This window comes from Leucoraja erinacea, chromosome 7 (genome assembly GCF_028641065.1).
Source record: "Leucoraja erinacea ecotype New England chromosome 7, Leri_hhj_1, whole genome shotgun sequence".
In the NCBI taxonomy this organism is placed as follows: domain Eukaryota; kingdom Metazoa; phylum Chordata; class Chondrichthyes; order Rajiformes; family Rajidae; genus Leucoraja; species Leucoraja erinaceus.
The window spans coordinates 58,356,936-58,384,411 of NC_073383.1; the positions used below are offsets into that span (position 1 = coordinate 58,356,936).

At 41.9% G+C, this 27,476-nt stretch overlaps 1 protein-coding gene across 2 annotated transcripts in view; it reads right to left on the reverse strand.

Moving 5' to 3' along the window:
* The window catches only part of si:ch211-246m6.5 (von Willebrand factor D and EGF domain-containing protein), a 214,414-nt gene that overhangs the window by 23,580 nt on the left and 163,358 nt on the right, over positions 1 to 27,476 (reverse strand). For both annotated transcript variants that reach the window (XM_055638663.1, XM_055638664.1), the window contains 4 exons: positions 15,065 to 15,229; positions 8,368 to 8,889; positions 6,385 to 6,480; positions 6,168 to 6,263 (listed from right to left, as the gene is read on the reverse strand). In XM_055638663.1, the coding sequence (XP_055494638.1) occupies positions 6,168 to 6,263; positions 6,385 to 6,480; positions 8,368 to 8,889; positions 15,065 to 15,229 (879 nt within the window). The remainder of the gene's footprint in view (positions 1 to 6,167; positions 6,264 to 6,384; positions 6,481 to 8,367; positions 8,890 to 15,064; positions 15,230 to 27,476) is intronic.

Sequence of the window (27,476 nt, forward strand, 5' to 3'; positions counted from 1 at the left end):
GTTTCTTCCCACATCCCAAAGACTTGCATTTTTGTAGTTTAATTGGCTTTTGTAAATTGTCCCTAGTGTGTGTAGGATAGAATGAGAGTACGGGTGGGCAGGAGCGGACTCGGTGGACTGAAGGGCCTGTTTCCACACTGTATCTCCAAAGTAAAGTATAACAACTTAAAGAATATTCCCATAACCTCTTTACCAATACTTCCTGTGGTCTCCTTTACTGGGATGTGTCCTTACACTGAGTTAGAAATCTATGCTTTTTGGCCCTATATCCTAGTGCAGCTATATTGCAACTGGTATTTCTCTTTATGTGTGTCAAATATATTTTAAACATTTAAGTAATTGTGACTCTGCCTTCTTTTGACAACTCATTTCAGATAATCACCACAGTCTGAGTGAAAAAAATACTCTTCCGATCTCCACATTTTTCCTTCTCACCTGTGCCCTCTAATCATTCTTTTGATATGCTGTAATTAATTTTATTCCTTATTCAATAATCTTTATAAAATTATTTGCAGTAAATTTATTTTTATATGTTTCCCCAAGTATAAGGAACATTTAAGACTCACATAAATGCTGTCAGGAGGTGAGGTCGATTCACAGACCTGCTTTGTGTGAATGGCTGGAAGAGAACTAAGGAGCATGGCCTAAGTTGAATGCGGACAGTGGTCCAGTTCGCTGGTCAGCTCAGTCAGCCTGTAAAAACCCGGCTCAAGTAATTGCAGATTGGCAGAGAATGGAATAGTTTTGACAGGGTGGATGGCCGAATATTGTTTTTAGAGTTACAGTGCAGAAACAGGCCCTTTGGCCCACCAAATCCACATCGACCAGCAATCCCCACACATTAACACTATCTTACATTAGGGCCAATTTTTACATTCATACCAAGCCAATTAATATACAAACCTGTACATCTTTGGAGTGTGGAAGGAAACCGGTCCTTGGAGAAAATGCAGGCAGGTCACGGGGAGAACATACAAACTCCATACGGAAAAGCACCCATGGCCAGGATCAAACCTGGGTCTCTGGTGCTGTGAGCATCTGGTGCTGACAGCATCTCTACTGCTGCGTCACGGTGCCACCCAGCTTCACTAACCCCACCCCCTCAACTCCTCCCTTATCATTGTGGTATTGTGGTGACACAATAACTTTGTGTGGAGACTTGATTACATTGAAAACCCAAACACAGTAAATCTGAGAGGGAGAAAAAGGGAGACTATAAAAGGACAGGATGCTGCCATGAATGGGTTATGACTTTCCACTGATGCTGCCTGATCAATGAGTGCTACCATTTTATGTCTTTATAAACAATTTGCTAGAGGAATTCAACATGGCAAGCCGCATCTGTGCGGCGATAGGAATGGTTGCTGTTTCAAGTCATGACCCTGCATCAGGTCTTAGAGTGGAGTGGGAAGGTCGCCAGTATAAAAAGGTGAGGGAGAAGAGTGAGTCAGGGGGCAGGAGTAATTGGGGATCAAGGAGAGTTGAAGATTGATGGACACGTGGAACCAGGTAGGGGAGGAATGGCAAGGGAGGAATGAGGCATAGGAAGGGGGGTGTAGTATAGTTGGGAGACAGAGGCAGGTGAAGACACATGGAGTCAGACAAAGGAAACTGAAGAAGAAAAAAGAAAAAAAGAGGCAGATGGAGCCAGGCGGTGGTGAAGGTATAAACAGCTGCTGTATCTCCTTCACTCCGTTTGCCCCACAGGTGCTGCTCAACTAGGGTCGCCAACTTTCTCACTCCCAAATAAGGGACAAAAGATCAAAATAAGGGACAAATTCCCGACGGCAATTCGATGACCGACTTGGCAGTGGTAGGGTGAATGATGAGTTGGCCCGGGTGCTGGACTGCACACAAAGCCCAGCCGAAGGGCCTGCTGAGGAGTTTTGGCACGGGCGCCGGACTTTGCGCGTGACATCGTGCACAAAGTCTGGCACCCCATCCAACTCATGGACCGATGATCAGCCAAGAGAAGGAAGGGGTGGCGTTGTCGGTGGTAAGCAAAGGTCCGAAGATCAGACAGCTGGCCAAGCTGCCGATTGACGGGGCCACGGGCGAGGCGCTGCTGCTGCACTCCATGGGCTGAACTACGTCAGGACAGGTGAGGCGGGGTCGGACGCGGCGCCCCTTCCCGACAGTCCCCTCGACCCGAGTAGTAGCAGTCAAATACGGGATAAGGGCGGTCCCGTATTGGACAAACCAATTTAGCCCAACATACACAAAGTCCCAGCTAATACGAGACATTTGGCAACCCTATGCTCAACCCACTGAGTTCCTCCAGTAGATTGCTTAACCATATAACCATATAACAATTACAGCACGGAAACAGGCCATCTCGGCCCTACAAGTCCATGCTGAACACATTTTTTTTTTCCCCTTAGTCCCACCTGCCTGCACTCATACCATAACCCTCCATTCCCTTCTCATCCATATGCCTATCCAATTTATTTTTAAATGATACCAATGAACCTGCCTCCACTACTTCCACTGGGAGCTCATTCCACACCGCCACCACTCTCTGCGTAAAGAAGTTCCCCCTCATATTACCCCTAAACTTCTGTCCCTTAATTCTGGAGTCATGTCCTCTTGTTTGAATCTCACCTATTCTTAAAGGGAAAAGCTTGTCCACATCAACTCTGTCTATCCCTCTCATCATTTTAACGACCTCTATCAGGTCCCCCCTTAACCTTCTGCGCTCCAGAGAATAAAGACCTAACTTATGGTAGCTTACTGCACCAGATTCCAGCATCTGCAGTCTCTTGTGTCTCCATTTTCCACTTTCATTTATATGCTTTCATTACCTGAATGGTTTCTGGTGAAGCTGATCATATATGTGTGCAGAGGCTGCCTGAAATTTATACCATTGCCCAAGCAGGAAAGACAGAAAGGAAACATTGCCTTTGGGAAGATTTGCTAGTTGCCTTGCAAATTGATACATTTTCATCAATTGTTGCTTGACATGGTATGTTAGACTGTTTTATCAATTCCTGGAAAATAAACTGCTGGTGATAAGGTGGAAGAGACAGACAAATGACCATATGACCATTACCAGCTCAATTTGTCCTATTTGTATGGACAATTGTTCCTAGCAAATGTCTCTGGTTAGATTGACAAATTGGAACTATACCTATGGAACTAAAATTACAGTTGACTCAATAGAGTGGTTAAGAGAGTAAAGCAAATTTCTCGTCATCAATTTTTTAACACTGCCCTGGACATTTCTCCCCATTAAAAATTGTAGCAAACACAGCTGGAAAAATCTGGGAAAAATATGATATGTGCTTGAATAATATCTTGCAAATGTTGATAAAGTTTTTACACAGATTTCTTTACTGATAATTAATGTAATCACAATAACCAATAGACAATAGGTGCAGGAGTAGGTCATTCGGCCCTTCGAGCCAGCAGTGCCATTCAATATGATCATGGCTGATCATCCACAATCAGTACCCCGTTCATGCCTTCTCCCCATATCCCCTGTCCATTAATGGGAAGTTATCCCTCCCTCCACAGCCACACCAATGAACAATTTAATAGAAAAATATTAGTCTCCATAGCTGGGTTAACAACTTCCAATCATTATTGTGGCATGAACATGAACAATCATTGTTACGGATGCAATGTAATTGCATTTTTAATTGATAATAAAGCCTTATTCTGAGGACGTGCAATGTTCAAAGCACATAATTTCACAGTTTCATTAATTACGGATATCCCAGGATGAAGCTGAGCATTCAAAATTACTTGTGATTGAACAAATTTGATTCCCATTACTGGTGTCAACAGAGGTCACGGGGGTGAAGGGGCAGTGCATTGACTCATCAGAGCAAATTTACCGGGGAATGTGCCTAGGGGGACCTGAGGGAATGAAGAGCAGTCAGCCTGTACTAAGTTTGACCTGCAAAATATTAGCTCCTAAATTTGATTTACGTGTCAGCTGAGCCCAACAAAAAAAAACATGCCCAAATACAAATTGATGATAGTGTAACTGAATTCCAGGAGACTGGAACTCAATATTGTTAAATTTGTTGGCTTTACCTTGCACTAAACATTATTCCCTTATCATGTATCTAAACACTGTAAATAGCTCGATTGTAATCATGTACTGTTTTCCGCTGACTGGATAGCGCGCAACATAAGCTTTTTATTGTACTTCGGTAAACTAAACTAATCTTGTTGCTGGTAGATTACAGATTTGGCCAAGAAGGGAATGTGGAGATGGATATAGAAGGGGGCTCTAAACAAGACCTTATGGCCCTTTCTGCCCTACAGAACATAATTCTGGCAGGAAAAGAGATTTGCCTCATCTTCCTTAAATGTGATATTTCTTAATGTTTTTAGCATTTGAATATTAATAATAATAATAATAATAATAATAATAACTTTATTTATAAAGCGCTTTTAGACAACATCAGTTACCACAAAGTGCTGTACATGGGAAGTCAACAAAAAGTTATTACAAACTACTAAAACCATTAAGACGACAGGACTATAAAAACAGTAAAAATTAAAAAACATTAAAAGCACTAAAACAGGAACAATGTCTCAGCCAGTGTCGAAAGCCAGTGAATAAAAGTGAGTTTTTAGGGAGGATTTAAAGATGGACAGTGAAGGGGCCTGTCTGATCTGCAGCGGCAAGGTGTTCCAGAGTGCCGGGGCAGCAACAGAAAAGGCTCTATCCCCTCTGAGCTTCCGCTTAGACCTTGGTACCTCAAGGAGCAGCTGATCTGCTGACCTGAGGCACCGGGTAGGAGCATATAGGTGGAGCAGCTCAGAGAGGTAAGGCGGGGCGAGGCCATTCAAAGATTTAAAAACAAATAAAAGAATTTTAAAATGAACTCGAAAGTGCACTGGGAGCCAGTGAAGGGAGGCCAAAATTGGCGTAATGTGCTCCCTCTTTCGAGTTCCGGTTAAAAGGCGAGCGGCAGCATTTTGGACCAGCTGGAGATGAGCCAACGAAGCTCGTGAGACTCCAGAGTAGAGCGCGTTACAGTAATCCAGCCGAGATGAAATAAAGGCGTGAATTACTGTTTCAAAATGCTGCCGCTCGAGAATGGGCTTCACCTTTGCCAGCTTCCTTAGGTGAAAGAAGCTGGACTTAACCACTGCGCCTATTTGTTTATCTAATTTAAAATCACCGTCCATCATAAAACCCAGGTTTAAAACTGTTGGCTTTACGAACACTGCAAGTGGACCCAAGTCAACAGAGGGAGGTTCACGGCAGCCATTAGGGCCAAACAAAATCACTTCTGTCTTATCACTTCTGAATATTACTGATAATTTTATCCACGCATGAATTTTGTGCGTTTACAACCAGTTTACTATAGTTGTAAATGACAAAGGTGAGATGAAGACAAATTTAGTTCAATGGGAAGTAGATTAGTTAGTTTTCTTCACAGATCTGGTGTGAAAATGATTCCCTTTATTATGAATCTTTACACTGTGGACGGTTCGATAGTAACCATGTATAATCTTTCCGCTGACTGATTAGCATACATCAAATGCTTTTCATTGTACCTCGGTACTCATGACAATAAACTAAACTATATAATAAAATTGCAGTCACAATAGGATAGTATTACTTGGATGTGAACTGCAGATTTAAAGGTGCCATCTATTGGATTTTTAATGCCCGACCCAGGACAAATCTGTCATTCCAGTTTATCTGCATCCTCCCCCACCCTGTGATGGGGAAAAGTGATGGATGATTGGAAAAGAGTTAATGTTCCCCCTACTTAAACTGCAACTCACAACATGAAGAAACTGCAGTAGGCAAACTTAAAACATGTGTGCATACACCCAACCATCTAAATTTAGAGAAAGAGGAGGCCATTTAACCCTAGTCTGCCATTTAAAAAGATTGCACCTGGTCAGATTGTCATCATTTACATCTACTGTGAAAATATTCAGACTCCACTGCCTTTTAGGAAATAGTTCCAAATATATGATTGTGATAGAAAAAGGAGACTTGGCTCATCTGCCTTAAAAGAGAAATCTCTTATTGCCTTTAGCATCAGAATTTTAATGATCATTTTATCCACGCATGAAGTTTTGTGAGGTAACAACCAGTTTACTTTACAGAAGAATGGCAAAGTTGTGATGGATGCACAGCAGAGAGTTACACAATCCTTTACTGTGGATGAATGGGGAGATGAAACTTTTCTTACCGTCTTCACAGGTCAGGCCATTGTATCCTGGGGGGCACTCACACTTATCTGGTTTAATACACTTTCCTCTGTTTTTGCAGTCAGGTCGACAGATTGCTTAAAAAAAAAGGGACAGCCAACAGAAGCAACATTAAAATATTGTGTGTTCACTCAGATATAGATATTAAAAGTAAAATGATCCAATTCAAATATGGAGAATTTTAGTAAGGTTTCCTACCTATATGACAATTATACCCAGTGTAGCCAGGCTTACAGCGACATGTGTTGGGAGCTGCACATTCCATATTCTTTCCACAGGGATACCTGCATATAGCTAAGAAATATTGTTGTAGTTGTATTTTGATATCAAACATGGTTACAACTCTACAACATGTGCCTCAGTATTTACGACTAGTTGGCATGCAGCAAGTATGACAAGAGCAGCATTTAGTGGGGCATAAGATCAGGAAGAGATGAGAGATATAGACTATGTACAGGTGGATAGGTAGTTTAAATTGGCATCATGCCAGACAGACATCGTGGGCTGAAGGTTCTGCTCCTGTGCTGTACTCATCCTATGCTCTATGAGTTAAGTACAGAGAGAACTAAGTGTTCTTGTGCATGAATCACAGAAAGCTAGCAAGTGATAATGAAGACACATGGCACATTAGCCTTTATTGAAAGTAGGCAGTTCAGAAGTAGGGAAGTATAATTACAATTGTACATGGTACATGTTAGGCCACATCTGAAATACCACACACAATTTTGGTCTCCTATTTCAAAGAAAGGATGTTTACAGGCATTGGAGACAGTCTAAACGTGATCTCCTAGGCTAATTCCTGGGAGGAGAGGGGTATCCTATAAACAGTGACAGAAGAAATTGGATCTATATTTTTTGGACTTTAGAAGAATCTTATGGAAACATATAACATCCTTCAGGGTAGATGTTGGAATGTTTCCACAAGAGAATCTTAACCAACGGGCATAATTACAATGGGGGTTGGCCATTTAAAGGGAGGTGCACAAGAACCTCTCGTAGTTTGTGGCAAATCTCTGGAATTCACTACACCAGTGGCTCGGGGAGGTAGATCACTGGGGGTATTTATAAAGTAGATCGATTTTTGAAAGCTTGGATAATTGAAGGATATGTGGAACTGGCACAGAAGAGGATACGAGGCTTGGAGCAGATCAGTCATGATAATATTGAATGCCAGAGCAGGCGTAAGACCTAATGGCCTACTCGTTCCTATACAGTTATGTTCTTATATTCTTAAAATGGAGGGATGAATGATGGCGAGTAGGCCAAAAAGCATGGTTGATGAGAAGATCACTGAAGGGTGTTTGAAAGTTTTGAAAGTTCTGAGCACAGTTTACAATGCAAGATACAGATGCTAAAAGAGGAAAATAACCGCAATTGCAGGAGGAACCATCAGTGATATGTCTGAGTAAATGAAACAAGTGGAGTGGAGCAGATTGATCGAGTGGGCATATAACGGAAGATGATCCCTGAAATAAGGTTAGAAAAATATAACGTAGAAATTTATTTTCAGGCAATAGTTTTAAAGATGCATTAGACAATGTCTGCCTCATGATATCTAGTTCCATTGAAGTCAATGAAATCAAATATAGGAAGGAACAGCCACGATAATATCTCCCCTTTTCTCCACCGGGTGTGAATGACGTTGACAAAGCCAACATTTTGTATTTGTAGCCTCTTGGCTTAAAATGTAGGTGGGAGCTCAAGGGTTCCACCACATTAGTGGATCTGGATTCACATATAGTCAAGCCTGGTAGGGTGAATGATTATAGTACAGGAATAGGTCCTTCGACCCACAAGATATTGTGCCGAATATCTGCATTAAACACCGCTATCATATCTGCTGAACTGTGGCGCACATTGTTGAAATACATGTGTTTTTTTTAATAGTTTCATAGTTTCCAATACTGAGACAAGATTATTACTTTTGTTTATTATTAAATGACATTAATTTATATTCTCCAGTTGCCAAGGTGAGATTCAAATTCAATTGGTGGGTCAATGGTCCCAAATGCTGTTACTGAAATGGTAGTTTAACCATTATGTTATTGTAACCAGCAGGCAAAGGATGAATTTCTAACATTAAGTTTGACTATTACTCTACGAAATTAGTTTTGCAAGTTATATTTTCATCACAGCTGTGACCCAAATTATTTATTTATTCATTGTGCTGAATTTGTTTACCTTTACATGTTACTCCATCACCAGTGTATCCAAAAGGGCACTGTCCACATTTAAAGCTTCCAAACTGTGTTGGCTCACATGGGACTCCATTAAAGCAAGGCATGTCAGCACAGGTGACCTTTCTTTCAGTAGGAATCAACTCGTTACCAATGTGAGTAATGGAAAGAGCTTGAGATGCTGTTACAGCCCGCAGTGATGAGGTGACAGGTCGCCAAAAAGTGGTGTTTTTTTGTGGAGCTTTGGGATGGGCAGTCAGCTGAGATATAGTCCGAGAACTCATGGCAGGAGTGCCAGTGCCATATGAGATGGATGAAATGGAAGGAGATAAGCTCAAAGCAGCATAGGGCCTATCTGTCTTGAGAATTGGAGGTGCTTTGGCTATTGTAACTACTTTCTCCATTGTGGGTCTGCCAGACACAGGAACATGTCCAAGAGTAGTTTTCTGGCTACCCGCTGGCAGGTCGCTTGGTCTTGTGGTAGCGGCCCAATGATGCTGAAATTTGGATGCAACATGTGGGGTGACTAGAGGAAGAGAGACAGAGAAAAAGGTAATGAGTATTTTGTAGCTTTATGCAAGTCTTCTCAGTTAACATTTTATCTTTTGATAATGCAAGAAATTAGCTTGCCTTCACAGTAGAGGTTTTATCTTAAGCATTGACAGTTACTGGCCCATCGACACCATGTTTAGATGTAAGCATACTCATTTATAAAGAACTGTTATTAAAAATTACATTCAATGTTGAAAATAATGTACTGTGAGGATTCCAACCTCATTATTGACCTTAGCAAGGGAAAGCCAAGAATCCACAGACCAAGTACAAAAGATAATGCATTGCATTATTATTTATTATATATTTATTGTTGTGTTATAATGTTAATATGCATGCAAAGCTGCAACAAGTAAGAATCTCATTGTTCCTTGCCTGGTGCATATGACAATTAAACACTCTTGACTCTTGAATACACTGTAAACACCACCTGGTTTTCTACAGACATATTGTGGGCTGCAGATGCACATTGGAGGAGGAGCCATCTTGGGGAACGGCTGCTAACCAGCAGCCGTCCGTTTAATCCATTTTTTTCCCCAGTTTTTAGCAAGTCTTGTCTTTCGTTTGTAGGAGAAATGGACTTCTTAATGTGGGGGGAAGGAGGTAATCTTACTTCTAGGTCCCTACCTGGTCGGTGAGGCAGCTTTTTCTCCGGAATGCCCGTCGACCCGTCCTCGTGGCCTACCAGTGGGCTTGGAGCGCCGTTTCCTGGCGGGGACCACCCAGCACCTCGGCTTCGGTGGCGGCACAGCGCTGGAGTGCTATCATGGGGTGGAGCGGGCGATGCCTTGCCTGGGTCGCCGCGCTGGATTGACGCGCTGAAGCTCCGGTGAGATGTGACCGCCGAGATCAATAGCTCCGGGCTGCAGGTCTGCGGAGCGGAGCGGGCGGCGCTGACTTTAACATCGGGAGCCTGGGAGCTCCAACCCGGTGCGTCCCTGTCGGCTTCGGAAGCCGACAATCCCCTGCTAGGAAGCGGCCGTTCCAGGTGGCCCAGCCACTGTGAGGACTCTCCCGACGCCGGGGCAACTCCACCCGGCCAGAACGGCCAGGAACATCGGGCCTCCGTAGAGGCAATAGCGGTGGCCTCAAATAGGCCTGACTTTGGGTGAACTGGGGATGGGGACTGGACTTTGTGCCTTCCCCCACAGTGGTAACCATTGTGGGGGGATGATTTTTTTGTGTGTAGTTACTATGTTAGTCTGTGTCCAAGATGGCTGTCGGAAGAGAGAGTGGACGCTGGCGCGCTTTAGCCGCCGCTGCTCTCTCTTCGCATTGTGTTTTTTGATTTTTTTTGATTTTGTGTCTTTGGAGCGATTTCTATCTTTAATTTGTATATTGATGATGTCCTTATTATTTATTTTTCTCCGACTATATGTTTTTTTCTCTTCTGTTAATCTTTGTAAGGTGTCCTTGTGATTTGAAAGGAGCCCGAAAATAAAATTTATTATTATTATTAAGTTCCCAATATGTATTTCTTAAAAGTAGAAATATTTATCCTTGTACGTGCTTGTGAACACCGTTATAAACAACACTAAATAGAGAAGACTTTTGTCCCAGTGGCCACAATATTTCCATTGCATTTCTAATACCCCTGAATCCCTTTCCTGAATAGCTCTCTGGTTATACAAAAGATTGTTGAAGTAATAACAGAATACAAGATTGATATGGTTCACAGTTGTCAGTTATGCCCAGCTTTCTAAACTCCAATATGCTAGTGTTGACTGAAACCTCCCTCTTAAATAAATCACAGAGTGCATATTAACCGTGTCAGTTCATGAGTTGGAATCACTGTTGGGAATATGTCTGGACTCATGATAAACCAAAAACATAAATTATTTCAAGAGCAGAGGGGAAAAACAGATAAATGCTTTAGCAATTTCTACCAATAAAAACAGTATCAAATCTGCAGAAAAGCAGTGTATGATAGTATATATAAATTAGCTTCATAAAATCTTTTTCTATTACCTACTGTAATGAAGAAAATAGGCATGATTGATTCTATGACAATCACATCAAAGGTTTCACTCTGACCGAGAAAAAAATGTCATTCAATACGCCGATTAATCAATCCTTGCACTTTCATGTGTATTGATTTATTTCATGTTATGCAGTGCCTACTCCACACTGTACTGTTATGCTTTGTAAACCTTTGCTTTAGAGCTTTAAAGTATGGAGAACAGGATCAAAGTAATTTGTTCAGCATTTATATGTTATAGTACATTTTGTTTTTCATCATTTCCTTATAGTTTGCATTACTCTGCCTATGAATTAACTTCCGTATCATTAGTACCTTTTGAAAATAATTTTAATGTACAGGTCCATGTCAGATTTTATACATATTCCAATGTAATATCATATTTTATTTTGTCCCAAATTAACCCCATTCACTTAGACTGACATACAAGTATGCTTGTTGCCACTTTCATCATATACTTGGCTGCAATCCTCTCCTAGGAGCCTGATGTTTCTCTGCAATAGAGGTTACGAGGACATCTACTCATTCAGCGCATAGAAACACTTTAAAGGATGATTTTAAGTGTGTTGTGGTTGGCTCCAAATTATGAATTACAGCAATTTGCAAATTATAATCTCAACTGTACCTTTTACAATTTCATTAGAATGTCATCAAACAAGCATTTAATCAATTTTTCATTTAAAAACGTAATTCCCAGTGTTTTCATGAGAAAGATCTGCAGTGTATGTAAGATCATTTGTGCTACATTTACTTTGTCAAAGATTGTTAGTTTCTTTGAAAATGTGTACAGTCTTTGAGCAATCACTTCAGACATTTTTAAATGTTTGAAATATCATCAGTCTTCTTCGTCTTCTTCTTCTTGCGTATGGTACTGGGCTGCACGACTCACCCGTTGCAGCGGCCCCTACAGCCTGTCTGTCTTTTTTTTATTTTTTGTCTAGTTAAATGTAGTGTTTGGTGTTTTTTAATACTGGTTTTAAATGTGTATATGTGGGGGACAGGGGGAAACTGTTTAAAATCTCTCTTCCCTGTCGGGTCTCCGTTGTCGTTGGGGCCTAGCACCGTGGAGCGGCCTCCAACCTGAACGACCCGGGGGCTCGGGAGACTGCGGAGCTGCGGACTACTCACCATCGTGGGGCTGGCCGGCCTCGGAGCGTGGGGAGCGGCGGTGACTCGCTGCTGCGACTCGACTCCTGGGGCTCGGAGGCTCCAGCAACGCAACCGCAGGTCTGGTGGACTGGGACATCGGGAGCTCGCGGGTCCGAGGGGAGAGAGACCGCTTCCCGGAGCTCCCGCAACGCGACTTCTCCAGCCCGTGTCGCGGGGTTGGAACGACCCGGACCGGGACCGTACATCACCTGGCGCGGCTTCATGGCCGTGGGACTCACCATCGCCCGCCGGGGGCTCCAACCTTGTACTTTCAGACCGGGAGCTGGGCCGTAAATCGCCCCGCGCGGCCTAAAATGGCCGTGGGACTTATCATCGCCCGCCTGGGGCTTGGACATCGGGAGAGAAATTGAGAGCAGGGGAGAGAAAAGATTTTGCCTTCCATCACAGTGGGTTCACTATGATGGATGTTTGTGTGAAGTTAATTGTGTGTATGTCTGTAGGACATTGTCTTTGTTTGTATGGCTGTGTAAACAAAATTTCGTTTGAGTCTCACTGGGGCTCAAATGACAATAAAATTGTATTGTATTGTATTGTATTGTATTGTATTGTATTGTATGGCGTGCACAGCCTAAAGTTGTAGGACGACTTGTTCTATTTGATCTTATTTGATTGTGCACGCCAGGTTGATTGCATTCGTCAAAATCTCCCACCCCAATCATCAATGTATGTCGGTTGGATGCAAGGAACGATGAAAAATCTCCAACATTCAAAACCAAAATCCAGTTTGTAAGGGCTCCTTCTCACCAAACACCGCAGTCACCATGTGAAAGTTTTTTGGGGATGGAAATGTTGGTGGCTTCCTGGCATTGAGGATAAGCGCAAATCAGGGAAATAGCAGGCGAGAGGAGCAGGTCCAAAAAACTGAGTATTGCAGGAATTCCAATTAAAAGAGAAGATTTTATCCAAGGATTTGAATAGGCAGCTGAAATCTCTAATTCGAAAATTCAAACATAATATTTAAACAATTATTTAACGACATTCAACTTTCTGCCTAAACAGTAATTTCAACTGAATAGAAGACACAGAGTGCTGGAGTAGCTCACTGTGTCATGCAGCATCTCAGGGGAAAACATGTAAAGGTGACATTTTGGGCTGGGATCCTTCTTCAGTCTGGTTGTAGGGGGTGGGAAAAAGAAAGCTTTTGCACCCCACTCCCACAATCAGTCTAACAGGACCAGAAGGGTCCCAACACAAAACGTCACCCATGTTCTCCTGAGATGCGGCCGGATCCACTGCGCTATTCCAACACTGTGTCCTCTTTTGTAAACCAGCATCTGCAGTTCCTTGTTTCGACATTTCACCAATATGTTCATTTAGTTGGAGAGAACTCATTAGAATAATCTACAAAACCATAGAATCATAGTGATAAAGCATGGAAACAGACCCTTTGGCCCAATTTTCATACACCGGTGAAAATGTCCCAGCTACACTAGTCCCACCTGCCCGGGTTTGGTCCATATCCCTCCAAACCCGTCCTATCCATGTAACTGTCTAACTGTTTCTTAAACATTGGGATAGTACCAGCCTCATCTACCTCCTCTGGCAGCTTGTTCCATTCACCCACCACCCAGTGTATGGAACAAGCTGCCAGATTTTTTTCCAGTCACTTACCTCGACGGAGATGCAATTTTTCTCCGTGTTGCACCTCCTTCCCCCCCCTGCTGCCTACAACATGGAGTGGTGCGGCCTTTGCTGGTGACCGGCCCGGAGCTTCAAGCCGCGGGCATGGCACGGACTTACCATCGCGGGGCCTCGGATCTTTTGCCAAGGATTGCCAGTGTAGGAGCTCTGACCACGAGGCCTGAGGACTTTAACACCATGAAGCAGCGGTCTCCGGTAAGAAACGGCCGACTTGGGAGCACCATGCCGTAGAGTGTTCCGACCTGTTTACGCCGGAGTTTTGATCATCCCAACGAGAGGGCTTGAACAGCGGACCGTCGGCAACGGCAAGTGCGGAGGGTTCAGCCCTGACCACGGGTGAACAAAGGAGCAAGATGACTGAACTTTATTGCCTTCCATCACAGTGAGGAATGTGGATTCCTCTGTGGTAGATGTTTATGTTAAATTTTATTTTATGTGGCTGAATTGTTATTTTTCTCACTTAGTATGACTGTATGGTAATTGTTACATGTGACAATTAAATTGAATCTTGAATCTTGAACTTCTATACTCAGAACCACTATCAGCCTTTCACATCATTATATATTTAAAAACTAATATGAAGATAGCGTAAGTAGATCATTGCGTGTACAATAAATATTTGTCAATAATAAAAAAGAACATGTGGCATATAAACAGATGAACACAAAGCACAGCAAGTGAATCACAGCAACCACAGAAAGTAAAATCAAAACACAGATGGGAAACACCTGGAAACAATTTATCCTGTAAGAGGTTTAATGGTTCATACTTTCAGGTTCATGCTTGTTCCAATGCTATTTTAATTCAAAGATCCTGAGTCGTTGTAAAGCATCATTACTAAATGCCCAAACTGCATAATGATTTTACGAATCTGGGCTTGTTCAACTTTGCATGCATTTCTATGTAATCAGTTAAAGTACACTAACTTTAACTCTTCTAAGCTTATTTTCAGGATGTGGGTTACTGATATGATGGGCATTTAATGACAGTCCCCTGTATTCCTTGATAGGTGGTGGTAGATCACTCTTTTCAACACTACAGCCACACCACAGCGTCAAATTCGGGAAGGCTTTTGACTTTCATACAGACTGTTGCAGGAAAACAAACTGCCATAAAATCTCAGTAAACAATGGCATTTAAAAATATCCAAACGTTATTTCCTAGATCAACAGGGAGTAGTGAGATATAGATTTGGGTTTAGAGTTGGATCAAGTCAAATCCTGATATACATTTGACATTTAACCCAGAAACATTTGACACATAGATATTTAATTTCTTTTTAGTATTCTACCCTCGTGAAATCCAGCCTGTTCAAAACATTCCCAGATTTTCTGACAATGATTACATATAATAAACTCACCAAACCGTGGAATCTTCATGCATGTCCGCCCCGTGCCAAATAATCCAGCAGGACAGCGGCCACATGCAAAACCAACATAAGGTGGCTTCCGATCAAAACATTGAACTCCTGGGAAGCAGGGTTTATTTGCACAAGTAATTATGCGCCGTAGACTGTTGGTTAAGCCTAAATAATAAACAGAAAGGCTGGCTCAGATTTAAGAACAGCTCATTAAGTAGAAACGCATCAGTTACCAAGCCATAAAATATATAAACAACAAGATTTTCTTTTGAATTACACCAGCAGTGGCTGCCTCGCCAGTGGCTGTCTTGCCCTTTCTTGTTTTTTTGTTAATTTGAATATGTGTTAAAAGTATGTGTTGGTGTTCCTTGGTTTGTTTTATGTGTGGGGGTTGGGGGAAACTTTTCATTCTCTTACCTCGACGGAGATGCGATTTTTTTCCTTATCGCATCTCCTTCCCCACTGTGGCCTAACACTGTGGAATAGGCGCCCTTTCCTGGAGACCGACCCGGCGCTCCAAGCCGCGGGAGTCTGGGAGACTTTAATATCACGGAGCTTGTGATCCCTTTGTCAGGGATCGAATCTTCAACCACGGGGCCTGTGGAGTTTAACATCGAGAACCCATGTTCTCTGGTAAGAAAAGGCCAATTCGGGAGCTCCATGCCGTGGAGAGAGTTTCAACCACCCCGACGCGGGAGTTTCATTCACCCCGACAGGGGTTTCGACCGCCGCCTGCGGGTGCTTTGATCGCCCCGATTGCGGATGGTTCGACTGCCCCGACCGCGGGAGAACAAATAGGAAGAAGATTAAACTTAATTGCCTTCCCTCACAGTGAGGAATGTGGGATCCACTGTGGTGGATGTTTATGTTAACTTCTATGTGGTGGTGTGTCTTGTTGCTTTTCACTTAGTATGGGTGTATGGTATCTCAAATTTCACTGTACCTTAACTGGTACATGTGACAATAATCTGACCTTGAAACCTTGGATGAAGAGACATTTTCCCTCGTATACCAACATGACAATCTTTCCATAACAATTTATTAACCAGCATCTCTCAACCAAGACATCAGTTCAATACCTCATCTGGAGGACAGTATTGCCCCATGTAGCATGTATTATTTAGCGAAAAGTGGGTACATCAAACTAGATACGATATCTATATGCTGATGACTTTCATCTTATCTCATCCACTTCAATTACCTTGCATTTCCTGCTCCACCAATGACCCCAAACAGCAATCTTTCATGTTCAAATTGACAAACCTAAGTGTATGTGCTACACAGTAGATTTAACCATCAATCATAAGATCTGGTTCATCAGATCATCTGCTTAGCCTTTGTTTTTCCATATATGCACTCCTCTGGGATCACATCAAATAATATAAAATTCAAGGGCTCGTGTGCATTATTTTCCTTGATCACCCATTCAGTATCATCAACTGCCTTCCCATGACTACAAAGGTATATTCTTTCCCTTCTTCCCCATCATTACCACCTTTATTCCTCATTCCTAACCCCCCTATGCATACCATCTTCTAGCCTGATAAAGGTGACATCTAAACATTAAATTATTCTAAGGAGCCTCCTTTTATTTCAAAAATAACCTTTACAATTAATTCCTTCCTTGATGCCTGTCCTTGGTAACTGCCTCCCCTTAGTCTTCCAGCTCCATTGATCTGCTTTTAAATTTCAGATCTGAAAGCTCTTTCCTGCAACTCTCTGACTCTCCAATCAATTTGATACTACCCAACATTACAATTTCCTAAAAAAAAGCATAGGACAATAAAACATATGAACAGAAATATATCTGTGTCAAATTTAAACTAATCCACACAGGCTGCACATGATCCATATCCCTCCATTCCCTGTATATCCAAGTGCCCATATTCATATTTATCTAAAAAAAACCTTAAAAACACTACATATTTGCTTTCGCCACCATCCCATTAACGTGTACCCACCATGCACTGTGTAAATAAGCCTGCCCCGTACATCTCATTTAATCTTTACCCCTCTCACCTTAAAGCTATGCCTACTAGTCTTTGACAATTCTACCATGGCACGGAACTCCATATCACATACTATTGCTTGAAAAAACATTTATTTTCATTTTGGTTCCAGTTCTTTTACTAATTATTTTTTTCCATTTGTTGTACAAAAAATTACAAAATATTGATAAATCTCTTTGACATCTCATTCTCATCTCAAAAAAAATCCCTCTAAATTCTGCAAACTCAAAATAAGCTAATCTTCATCCTCAATCTCATCCTCGCAACTACCTGCACAAACTCTTCAATGGTTGCCAATCTTTCAAAGGCATGTTTGTCTAATGAGCAATTTATAAAGATTTCTTTGTTTATGCGTTCAAAGTTTCTATTTATTAAGGCCAATTCCTTTTTTTTCTTGACTTCATTGACCACATATCATGTCATCTTCCTGACGTGTATATGAAACTCCAGACTTTTCCACCCCCACAATAATAAAATGACCCTCAGTAACAATTAGTAAGGGAGCACCTCAAGGTTGCATACTCATCCCTCTGCTTTACTCACTCTATACACATGACTGCGTAGCTGGGCATAGTGCGAACTCCATCATCAAGTTCGCTGATGACACCACTGTTGTTGGACGAATCACAGATGGGGATGAGTCAGAGTATAGAAGTGAGATCGTCCGACTGACCAAATGGTGCCAGCACAACAACCTGGCTCTCAACATCAGTAAGACCAAGGAACTGACTGTGGACTTTGATAGGCGAAGGATGAGACCACACAATCCTCTTCACATCAATGGGACGATGGTGGAGAGTGTCAAAAACTTCAAATGCATATTTCCAAAGATCTTGCCTGGACCCAGCACAACAATGCCATTATAAAGAAGGCACATCAGTGACCTAACTTCCTGAGAAGATTATGGAGATTTAGCATGTCGAAGAGGATTCTCCTAAACTTCTACAGGTGCACGGCAGAGAGCATTCTAACTGGTTGTATCGTGGCCTGATTCGAAGACTTGAACGTTCAGGAGCGGAAAAGACAACAAAAAGTTGTGACCACTGCCCAGTCCATCACCGGCTTTGACCTCCCCACCATTGAAGAGATCTATTGTAGTCGCTGCCTCAAAAAGGCAGCCAAAATCATCAAAGACCCACACCATCCTGGCCACACACTCATTTCACCATTGCCATCAGTTAGAATGTACAGGAGCCTGAAAACTGTAATGCCCAGGTTCAGGACCAACTTCTTCCCTACAGTCATCAGGCTATTAAACACAACAACGTACAGTATAAGCTCTGAGCTCTGAATTACAAAAGACCATTATTATCATTGCACTATATTTGCTATTCATTACACTTTTTAATTTATTTTTTTCTTCCCCTGTTATGTACTATGTTTACATATTCACATATTCTGTTGTGCTGCAGCAAATAAGAATTTCATTGTCCCATCCGGGACATATGACAATAAAACACTCTTGACTTGACTCTTTATGTTTCTTCTTCCAGCATGCAGTAGTTGACAGCTACCTGCATAATTGTACCTGTCACTTTATTAGTCTTATTATGTCTTCCGGCTACACTCTGCCGCCATTCTAAGTTCGGTAAAGCTTATTATGTATTGAAGATATCTGTTGAAATGTGTGGTGTTATGTCTTTCTTGAAGCTGTTGTGGCACTGTAATTTCCTGTAAAGGATTATTAAAGGTTATTCTATCTATCTATCTAAAGCCAGCACGTTTTGTTTCTTGTACTTGGCTTAAAGTCATTTATGCCCAGAACAAGAGAAGAAATGGTGTGAGCATTAATCCATTGTCAGCCTCTCTTCATAGAAACAAGGAACTGCAGATGCTGGTTAATAAATAAAAGAACACAAAGTGTTGGAGTAACTAAGCAGGTCTTGCAGCACCTTTGGAGAATGTGGACAGGTGATGTTTTAGGTCGAAGTAGGGTCTTGATCTGAAACTTCTCCAGAGATGCTGCATGAGCTGCTGAGTTACTCCAGCACTTTATGCCCATCACTCTTCTCTCCTTTCAATTATGTATCCAAGTTGCTACTATCCTTTTATACCACAGGGTCATATTTTCTAAATTACATTGATTTGTGATGTTCTATCTAAAGTTCTTTGACTGGCTAAGTACATTCACACAGCAGTGCCTTGCACAAGCTGCTCTGTTCATCAAAGAACGTAAGAATAAAGCAATTCAAATGCAGTAGGTCTGGCAAACCAACAGCCACAGAAGCTGTTTAAAAAATCTAAAACACAGGGTTCAGAATATTAATATGACGATTACATTTTACAAGTTCTCAAAATGTGTCAGGTTGAAATAGAGTAGATATTTTTGCTAAAAGTAATGCAAGTCATGTGTGGCTCCTCCTGAATTAAGAATGATCATGTAGCTTTCAATAAAATTTGGCCTGGTGCCAAGAAATAATGGCCAATATAAACTAATGTTCCAGATGGATTCCATTCTTGCATTTATCTAGTAATGGTTGTTGTAAACGATATGAAAGCATGTATGAACCGGAGCTAAGAATTGTCAGTACAGCTGTTTTTCATTACAAGCCTGTTATTGCAAGCCTGTTATTACCAAATTGTGGAAAAGGGTTGCTTCTTGTTGATTTATCTAACAGAGCTTGGAGAAATAACTGTGGCTTGTAAAATGGCACGCCATAAATATCCCATGTAATGAGAATGCCATGTGATCAAAATAGGTTTGATCCTGACCTCGGGTGCTATCAGCGTGGAGTTTGCACTTTATCCCTGTAACCATGTGGGGTTTCCCCTGGTGCACGGGTTTTCTCCCAAATCCCAAATATGTGCAGGTCTGTACGTTATTTGGCCTTTGCAAATTGCCCCAAGTATGTAGAGAGTGGGTGAGAAAGTGGGCTAACAGAGAACTAGTGTGAACAGGTATTTGATGGTTGTTGTGGACCTCGTGAGCTGATGGCCCTGTTTTCATGCTGTAACTCTAAAGTAAAATATATATTGTTCTTGCTTGGATGAAATTTAAATAACATTGATCAATAACTTTTAATTAAAATCATTTGAGATTTGCTTGCATTAAAAACCGTATCAAAAATGAATATATAATTCTGATACAAGTTTAGGATGAGCATGACCAAAAATATGAGTTCCAACATAGAGCATAGACTGGTACAGCACAGGAATAGGCCCTTTGGCCGATCATATCTGTATTGAATTTGATGCCAAGCCCATCACTTATCTACTTGCACATAATCACTACCCCACCATTCCCTGCATATCCATATACCTGTCCAGAAGTATTTTAAATTACACTAACACATCTGCTTCACCCGCTACCACCCCTGGCAGAGCATTCCAGGCAAACAGCACTCTTTGCGAAAAAAACTTGCCCCGCACATCTCCTTTAATCTTTGCCCCTCACAAGCTTTGATTTTGATAATCTCCTCCAACCCTACGTTCTAACATTATATCTGTGATCTTCCAAGGTTGGTCATCTATGCAACCTTGGCGAGTTGAGACATTAGGGTGTGCAAAATTCTTTATTTTGGAACAGAAATCAAGAAGGCACCCGAGTCGAAAAAGATAGCCAAATTTTAATGATGTGTGTTCTACTCGCGTGGCGCTAGAATGAACGGTTACAGAAAAAACCCGCGAATAAACTCGTGCCCATGTGACCGCACCAGCCAATCGCGAGGGTTTGATCTTAACAGGGCTACCACAAGGTGTCGTTAAACAACCTGCCTAATAATTATGCTGAATGCTAGCAGTGCTGTCAACCACACAGGGTCAGAAATGTAAGATTCCTTTCTTGCATCTCCCTTAATCCTCTAAGAAAGAGTTATTAGCTACCAAGGAAATTAATGTCCTCAAGGAGATGCCAGTCTCTGAAATTAGCTGCTGCACTTAATGGACAGGTGGATGTGACCCATGAGTAGCCCACAGTTCCAAATGAATAGATGCTGCACTTCAGCAGATAGCTCTCTTGCAAGAGTAGAGTGATGTTATGCATAACCTTAACCCTAAAGGAGCAGAAATATGGCATGTGATTTGGTACCTCCTCTGCTGGAACACTGACATACCTGCCTACCAATTCTCACAAATCTTTACCGTGATCACAGGTCTGCTCAGATTCAGTAGGGAGTTTACTGCAGGGAGAAGAGTGAAGGCAGCAAGCACCAGAACCCTGTGATCTGAGTTTCTCAGCCAGATCAACTTTGGATCTGGAATTTGAAACAACAGTGGAGAGGCCATAGTAGCAATAGATCATTGTTTCATTTTCTATCCAGTTCTCTGAAAGATCATCTGATGTACATGTTCAGGACATCGATGTACCTACATGATATCATCCATTTATTTTCCACCTAGGCCTCTTGGGCAGATTGCACATCCTTGACCCACAGTATGTCATCTCAGACGTCTCCTTCCACTGGCCAGGGCAACAGTTGGAGGCTGATTCATTAAGACTTCTCAAGGGTTATCTAGGATATCTATGCAGATTCAAAGGAGTTGAGAAATCTTCCAGGAGCCAGGTTGAAGCCATACTGCACACTAGGAGCACAATGACACCAGGGCCAACTTGCAAACTTGTCAAACAGGAAAGGCATCAGGATGTAAATGTTTGGAGACATAATTATGCAATGAATTTGGATTTACATGTTATTTTTGTTGCTATATAATGATCTGTCCACAAGCACTGGTGCACTCATTTTAAACATCGCTGTGCTGGGGTAAAGTGACTGGTATTACTGCAGTGCTTTCTACATCTAGGGTTGCCAACTGTTAGCCAGGACATCCCGTTTTCTGGGCTAAATTAGTTTTTTCCATACGGGACGGCCCTTGTCCCGTATTTGACTGCTACTACTCGGGTCGAGGGGACTGTCGGGTCAGAGCACCGCATCCACATACCCATCCCGACGTAGTGCAACCCATGGAGTGCAGCAGCAGCGCCTTGCCCATGGCACCGTCAGTCGGCAGCTCAGCCAGTTGCGCGACCTTCCGACCTTCGCTTACCGCCAACACCACCTCCCCGCCTTCTCATGGCTGATCATCGGTTCATGAGTTGGATGAGGTGCTGGACTTTGCTCGCGACATCGCGTGGGCCAAAACTCCTCAGCTGGCCCGCCGGCTGTGCTTTGTGTGCAGTCCAGCACCCGGACCAACTCATCATTCCCCCAGCCATGGCCGGGTCGGTCAACGAATTGCGTCAGGAATTTGTGCTGTGTTTTGACCTTTTGTCCCTTATTTGGGAGTGAGAAAGTTGGCAACCCTATCTACATCTGACCTGGGAAGATTGCTAATGTCATGCTTGTCTGGTTAATGCACTTGAGCATAACGCTGATTGCCGCTAAACACCGAGTAATGCTTTGCCCTTGGAAACCATAGCCTCTCTGCTGTGGATTACATGATTGCAAATTAATAAGATGGACATGGTAGCTTCCATGTTATTCTGGCAATAAGTTGAATAGTAGCTCACAAATCAAATTCTCCATTTGTTCCGCTCTTCCACATTTGAGGAAAGGTCTCTGAAGAGATGCAGAAAATTGAGAGAGGATACACAATCTGATTAAAACTTTGCTACATGTTGCCATACTTAGCGAGCATCTCTTTATGTGAATGATTGAAAGTGACAGGAATAGCTGAGAGAAAATTTGTGAAAAGTGATTGCTTGTGCAGGGAAGCATGATAATACAAAAAGCACATCCGATTGTTTCAATCTGAGTGAAGCACTGGACTTTTACCACAGCAAGTTTAGCTCAGTCACAACTCATTGAATAATTTGAAATGGATGACTGGCACGATGGTCTAAAATGAAGCTACAGTTTCATGGGGGATTTCTCATTTCTGAAAGATTGTGAATCTTATTGGTTTGAAATGTTAGCCTTCAATCAGCATTTTATTATCTGAAGTTTTCAGCTAACCATGGCTTATAGTGCTGACTGAGGCTATGCAGCTAACCCGAGTAGTTAATATTTCAAACAAATTTTATACCTGCAGAATGTAGTTGACATCATAGTTTGTTAAACTGGATTTGAGCTATTCAAGCTATAAAGATTTTGTAGAAATCCAGGTAAATTATAGGATTGGGTAAATATCATCAAAGTATTATAAGCAGTACTGGTAGCTGTGCATTGGAGGACCTGAAGGGTTATAATCTGACCCCTCATCTTTCCTGGCTGATTACCAATGAATAATATTGTAGTTAATGATCGTAGTGCGGAGATAAAAAATGTGTTTGTTTTCGAAGGGAGGGAGTACATCATTATCCAAGCATGCAATATAAGCTAGGTGATAAAGCAGCAGCTATTCAGCTGGGGCATTCTTCTGGGTGCTTTGCTCTGCCACCTGTTTTTTTTTTCGGTTGCTTTTCTAGCTCTTTTGGCTCCTGCTGCTCTTCAGGGTTTGCCTCAAAGGTCTCAAGTTTTACATGTCCTTAATGCTCTTTTTTTAGCACCAATTACTAGGGAGGCATAGTGGCGCAAGGTCAGCTGGACCAATGCCCAATCCAGAATTATCAGCGATTTTATCCCTGCAGTCAATATTTTGGGGCAGCACAGTGGTGCAGCAGTAGCATTACTACCTTACTGCCAGAGACCCAAGTTTGATCGTGGTTATGGGGTGCTGCCTGCTCGGAGTTTGTATGTCCTCCCTGTGACCGCATGGGTTTTCTCTGGGTGCTCTGGTTTCCTCCGACACTCTAAAGATGTACAAGTTTGTAGGTTAATTGGCTTGGTAAAATTGTAAATTGTCCCTAGTGTGTGTAGGATAGTGCTAATTTACAGGGTGATTGCTGGTCGGCGCAGACCTGGTGGGCCGAAGGGTCTGTTTCCATGTTGTATCTCTAAAGTCTAAATTGCTGTTGCAGGTTGGCTACCAACACACCATTTGCCATTAAATCAAGGTGGATGAATTTAATGTTTGTAAATGCAGTGAATTTGTGATCTCCCTGGTACAATTGTGTATGGCAGATTGAGAGACATACCAGAGATTTGCAGTCGTTTGGGAAGGAAGTTGAGACTCAAAATTATCTTGATCTCCTTGGAGACTCTAGACATACTGCAGTCTTCCTGCAGTATTCCACATACCTCTGCATCAATGGTCTTGGAAAGCCTGAGCCTGTGAATACCTTGCTCATCAGAGCTAGGAGATGGCTCTTCTCAGATGGGCTGTTCTATGTCTCTTCTCCAGTGACAACATTATGGGAGACTATTTGGGGCTGTTCAGCTAATGCTGGCTCAAAGTAATGACATTCCCCACTTATTTTCCTTGGATGCTACTGTCCCCTCAAACACTCTCATTTCACTATTCATTGACACACCAAAGGCAATTAGCAGTGGCCAGTTGACCAACCAAACACCAATTTTTTAGCATGTGGGAGGAAACCAGATAATCCAGAAGAAACATTTGTGGCCAAAGGGAGAACAGGGCAAGATTAGCAAGTTTGCTGATGATACAAAAGCTAGTGGTTTTGCAGATAGTGAAGATGGTTGTGAACGATTGCAGCAGGATCTGGATTGATTGTCCAGGTGGGCGGAGGAATGGTTGATGGAATTCAATACCGAAAAGTGTGAGGTGTTGCAATTTGGGACGTCAAAACAAGGGCAGGACCTACACAGTAAATGGTAGGCATCTGGGTAGTGTTGTAAAGCAGGGGGATCTAGGAGTACAGGTGCATGCTTCCTTGAAGGTCGAGTTGCAGGTAGATAAGCTGGGTAAAAAGGCTATTTGCACTTTGGCCTTCATCAGTCAGTGTATTGAGTATAGAAGTTGGGAGGTCATATTGCAGTTGTATCAGACGTTGGTGAGACAGCATTTAGAATATTATGGTCAGTTCTGGGCACCATGTTATAGGAAAGATATTGTTGAGCTTGAAAGGGTTCAGAAAAGATTCACAAGGATGTTGCCAGGACTAGAGGGTGTGAGCTATAGGGAGAGGTTGAGTAGGCTGGGTCTCTATTCCATGGAGCGCAGGAGGATGGGAGATCTTATAGAGATATACAAAATCATGAGAGGAATAGATTGGGTAGATGCACAGAGTCTTTTGTCCAGAGTAGGGGAACCGAGGACCAGAGGGCATATGTTCAAGGTGAAGGGGAAAAGATTTAATAGGAAGTCGAGGGGTAACCTTTTCACACAAAGGGTGGTGGATGTATGGAACAAGCTGCCAGAGAAGGTAGTTGAGGCTGGGACTATCCCATCATTTAAGAAACAGTTAGACAGGTACATAGATAGGACAGGTTTGGAGGGATATGGACCAAGAGCAGGCAAGTGGGACTAGTGTAGCTGGGACATTGTTGGCTGGTGTGGGCGCGTTGGGCCGAAGACCCTGTTTTCACACTGTATCACTCTATGAGTGTGACTCTAACTCCACACAGACAGCACCAAGGAAAAGGATTGAACTCTGCCATTGGAGCTCAACTAGCTGCACCGCTGTGCATAGTGATTTCTACCGTTGTTGGGATTACGGAGGCAACTATTAAATGGATTTCTCAGCAGCTAAACGGTGAACAAACTATTCATTGTTAGTTTGAGGTGTTTGTGCAGTTACCCTGGGATCAGAGGCTGCATAATCAGGTCTGCTGACTGAGGAGAGTGTCCTTTTAGACAACAAGAAAGGCAACAAGCAAGCATGATATGCTCCTACTTATACTGAGCCTAGTTTACATTGGTTGCAGTTTAGATCCTATATACTGGCAGGATGGCCAGAAGTGGGCATTGTGTTGAAGGTGACAAAATTAGACCTTGCAACAGAAACGGTTGGTAAATGTTGGTGCAGAACCAATTTATGCATTATTTCTCAATGAACAATAATATTTGATCAAGGAATTGCAAGGGAACAATTCTCCTCACAATAATTGTAGAACTGATAATTGTTATATGTTATATAGCATTAACATTAACATATCAAAGGTAAACTAACCTGTTGTTTTCTTAATGCTATCAATATTGTTTTCTGATGTCTATGTTGTAAAGGAAATGTAATTTTATAATTCCAAAAGCTTGAACATAAGTTAAATTTATTGTCTAATTAAAATCAAGAGAATTTCAGGCTTAGATCATTTATTGCAGCTGTAATTCTGAAATGGGGATGCATCTTGATAACCCAGCCTTTAGCTACATTGCAGAAAACCAGCGTTGATAACTGTGAACATATGCAAGTTGCTTTGAAAATCAGTGATTAATGGCAAAGTGCAACACGGGAGATAGTCACAGCTGCTCTTGTAATGCTCAATGGGCCGTCTGGACACAGCAACGTTATTCCAAGTATAGGCAGATGGTTTAAGGAGAGAAATCATTGCACCCAAGCAGTTATCACAATACTTTACCAATTGTTAACTCTTTACATTGTGCAGCAAATTCATTATTGGTGATGGTATATTACTGCCACCTGAACTGAGATGCAGTGAAAAACTTAGTTTGCATGCTATTCAGTCAAATCACTACCATGCATAAATATAATCAAGCCACACACAAGTGCAACAGATAGTGTAAAGATAAAGATAACCAGAATGCAGAATGTAGTGTTGCTGCTACAGGGAAAGCACAGGTTTAAATAAAAAATATAAGGCCTTAATGTTGCATCAAGATGGGAACTGTAGCCTTATTCCTCAACAAGGAAGGATCTGTTCTTCATTCTAGCTGTACGTGGTTACCAGTTTTTGTATCTTCTGCCTGACAGGAGAGGGGAGAAGAGGGCAATGGCCAGAAAATGGTGTTGGTGTATCTTATAAAGTCTCATTAAAATAAATGATGAAATGATGATTGTTGTGAAAACAGCCATTTCAATTATATTCCTCAAGAAAAGAAATCTGCATTCTTCTTGTCTTGCCGAAATGTGACTCTTAATCCATTAATGCAGTTAACTGCTTCCTTGGATTAGGCAGTTAGGGATTGACAATAATTGATAGCATTGCGACTGAATACATTTGTAAAGTATAGAAGACAATTTCAATTTGCATTATTGTGGAAGAAATTTAAATTAATCCATAAACAAACCAAAGAGAAAAATAAATGTTTTAAACCACACCTTCAATCCCAGTTGTTAATCTGATCATTACTATAGATTATGATAGAAAGCCTTCCTGCATCTCTCTATAGGAGTGGAATTGCCCCAATTTCACTATCTTAGTGCAATGTTGCCAGAAATCTGAACTGAAATCTGACAGAAAACTCCTCACATTAAATTCCGGTTAAAGGAAATGCATTGAACAAAAATGTAATTAATGTCAAATCACGTGCAAATAATTGCAAATAGAATCATGGACAGTTTTGCAATTCAGAATGAGGACATGCAGTCCACTACATCTGAGATAGTTAAAACAGCTTTACTCAACTTAATTTAATTCCAGCATAGATCCATAGCCCTACAGGTTTTTCAGTACATATTCAAATACTGTTTTATATGACAAGTGTTTTTGCTTCTGCTATACTTT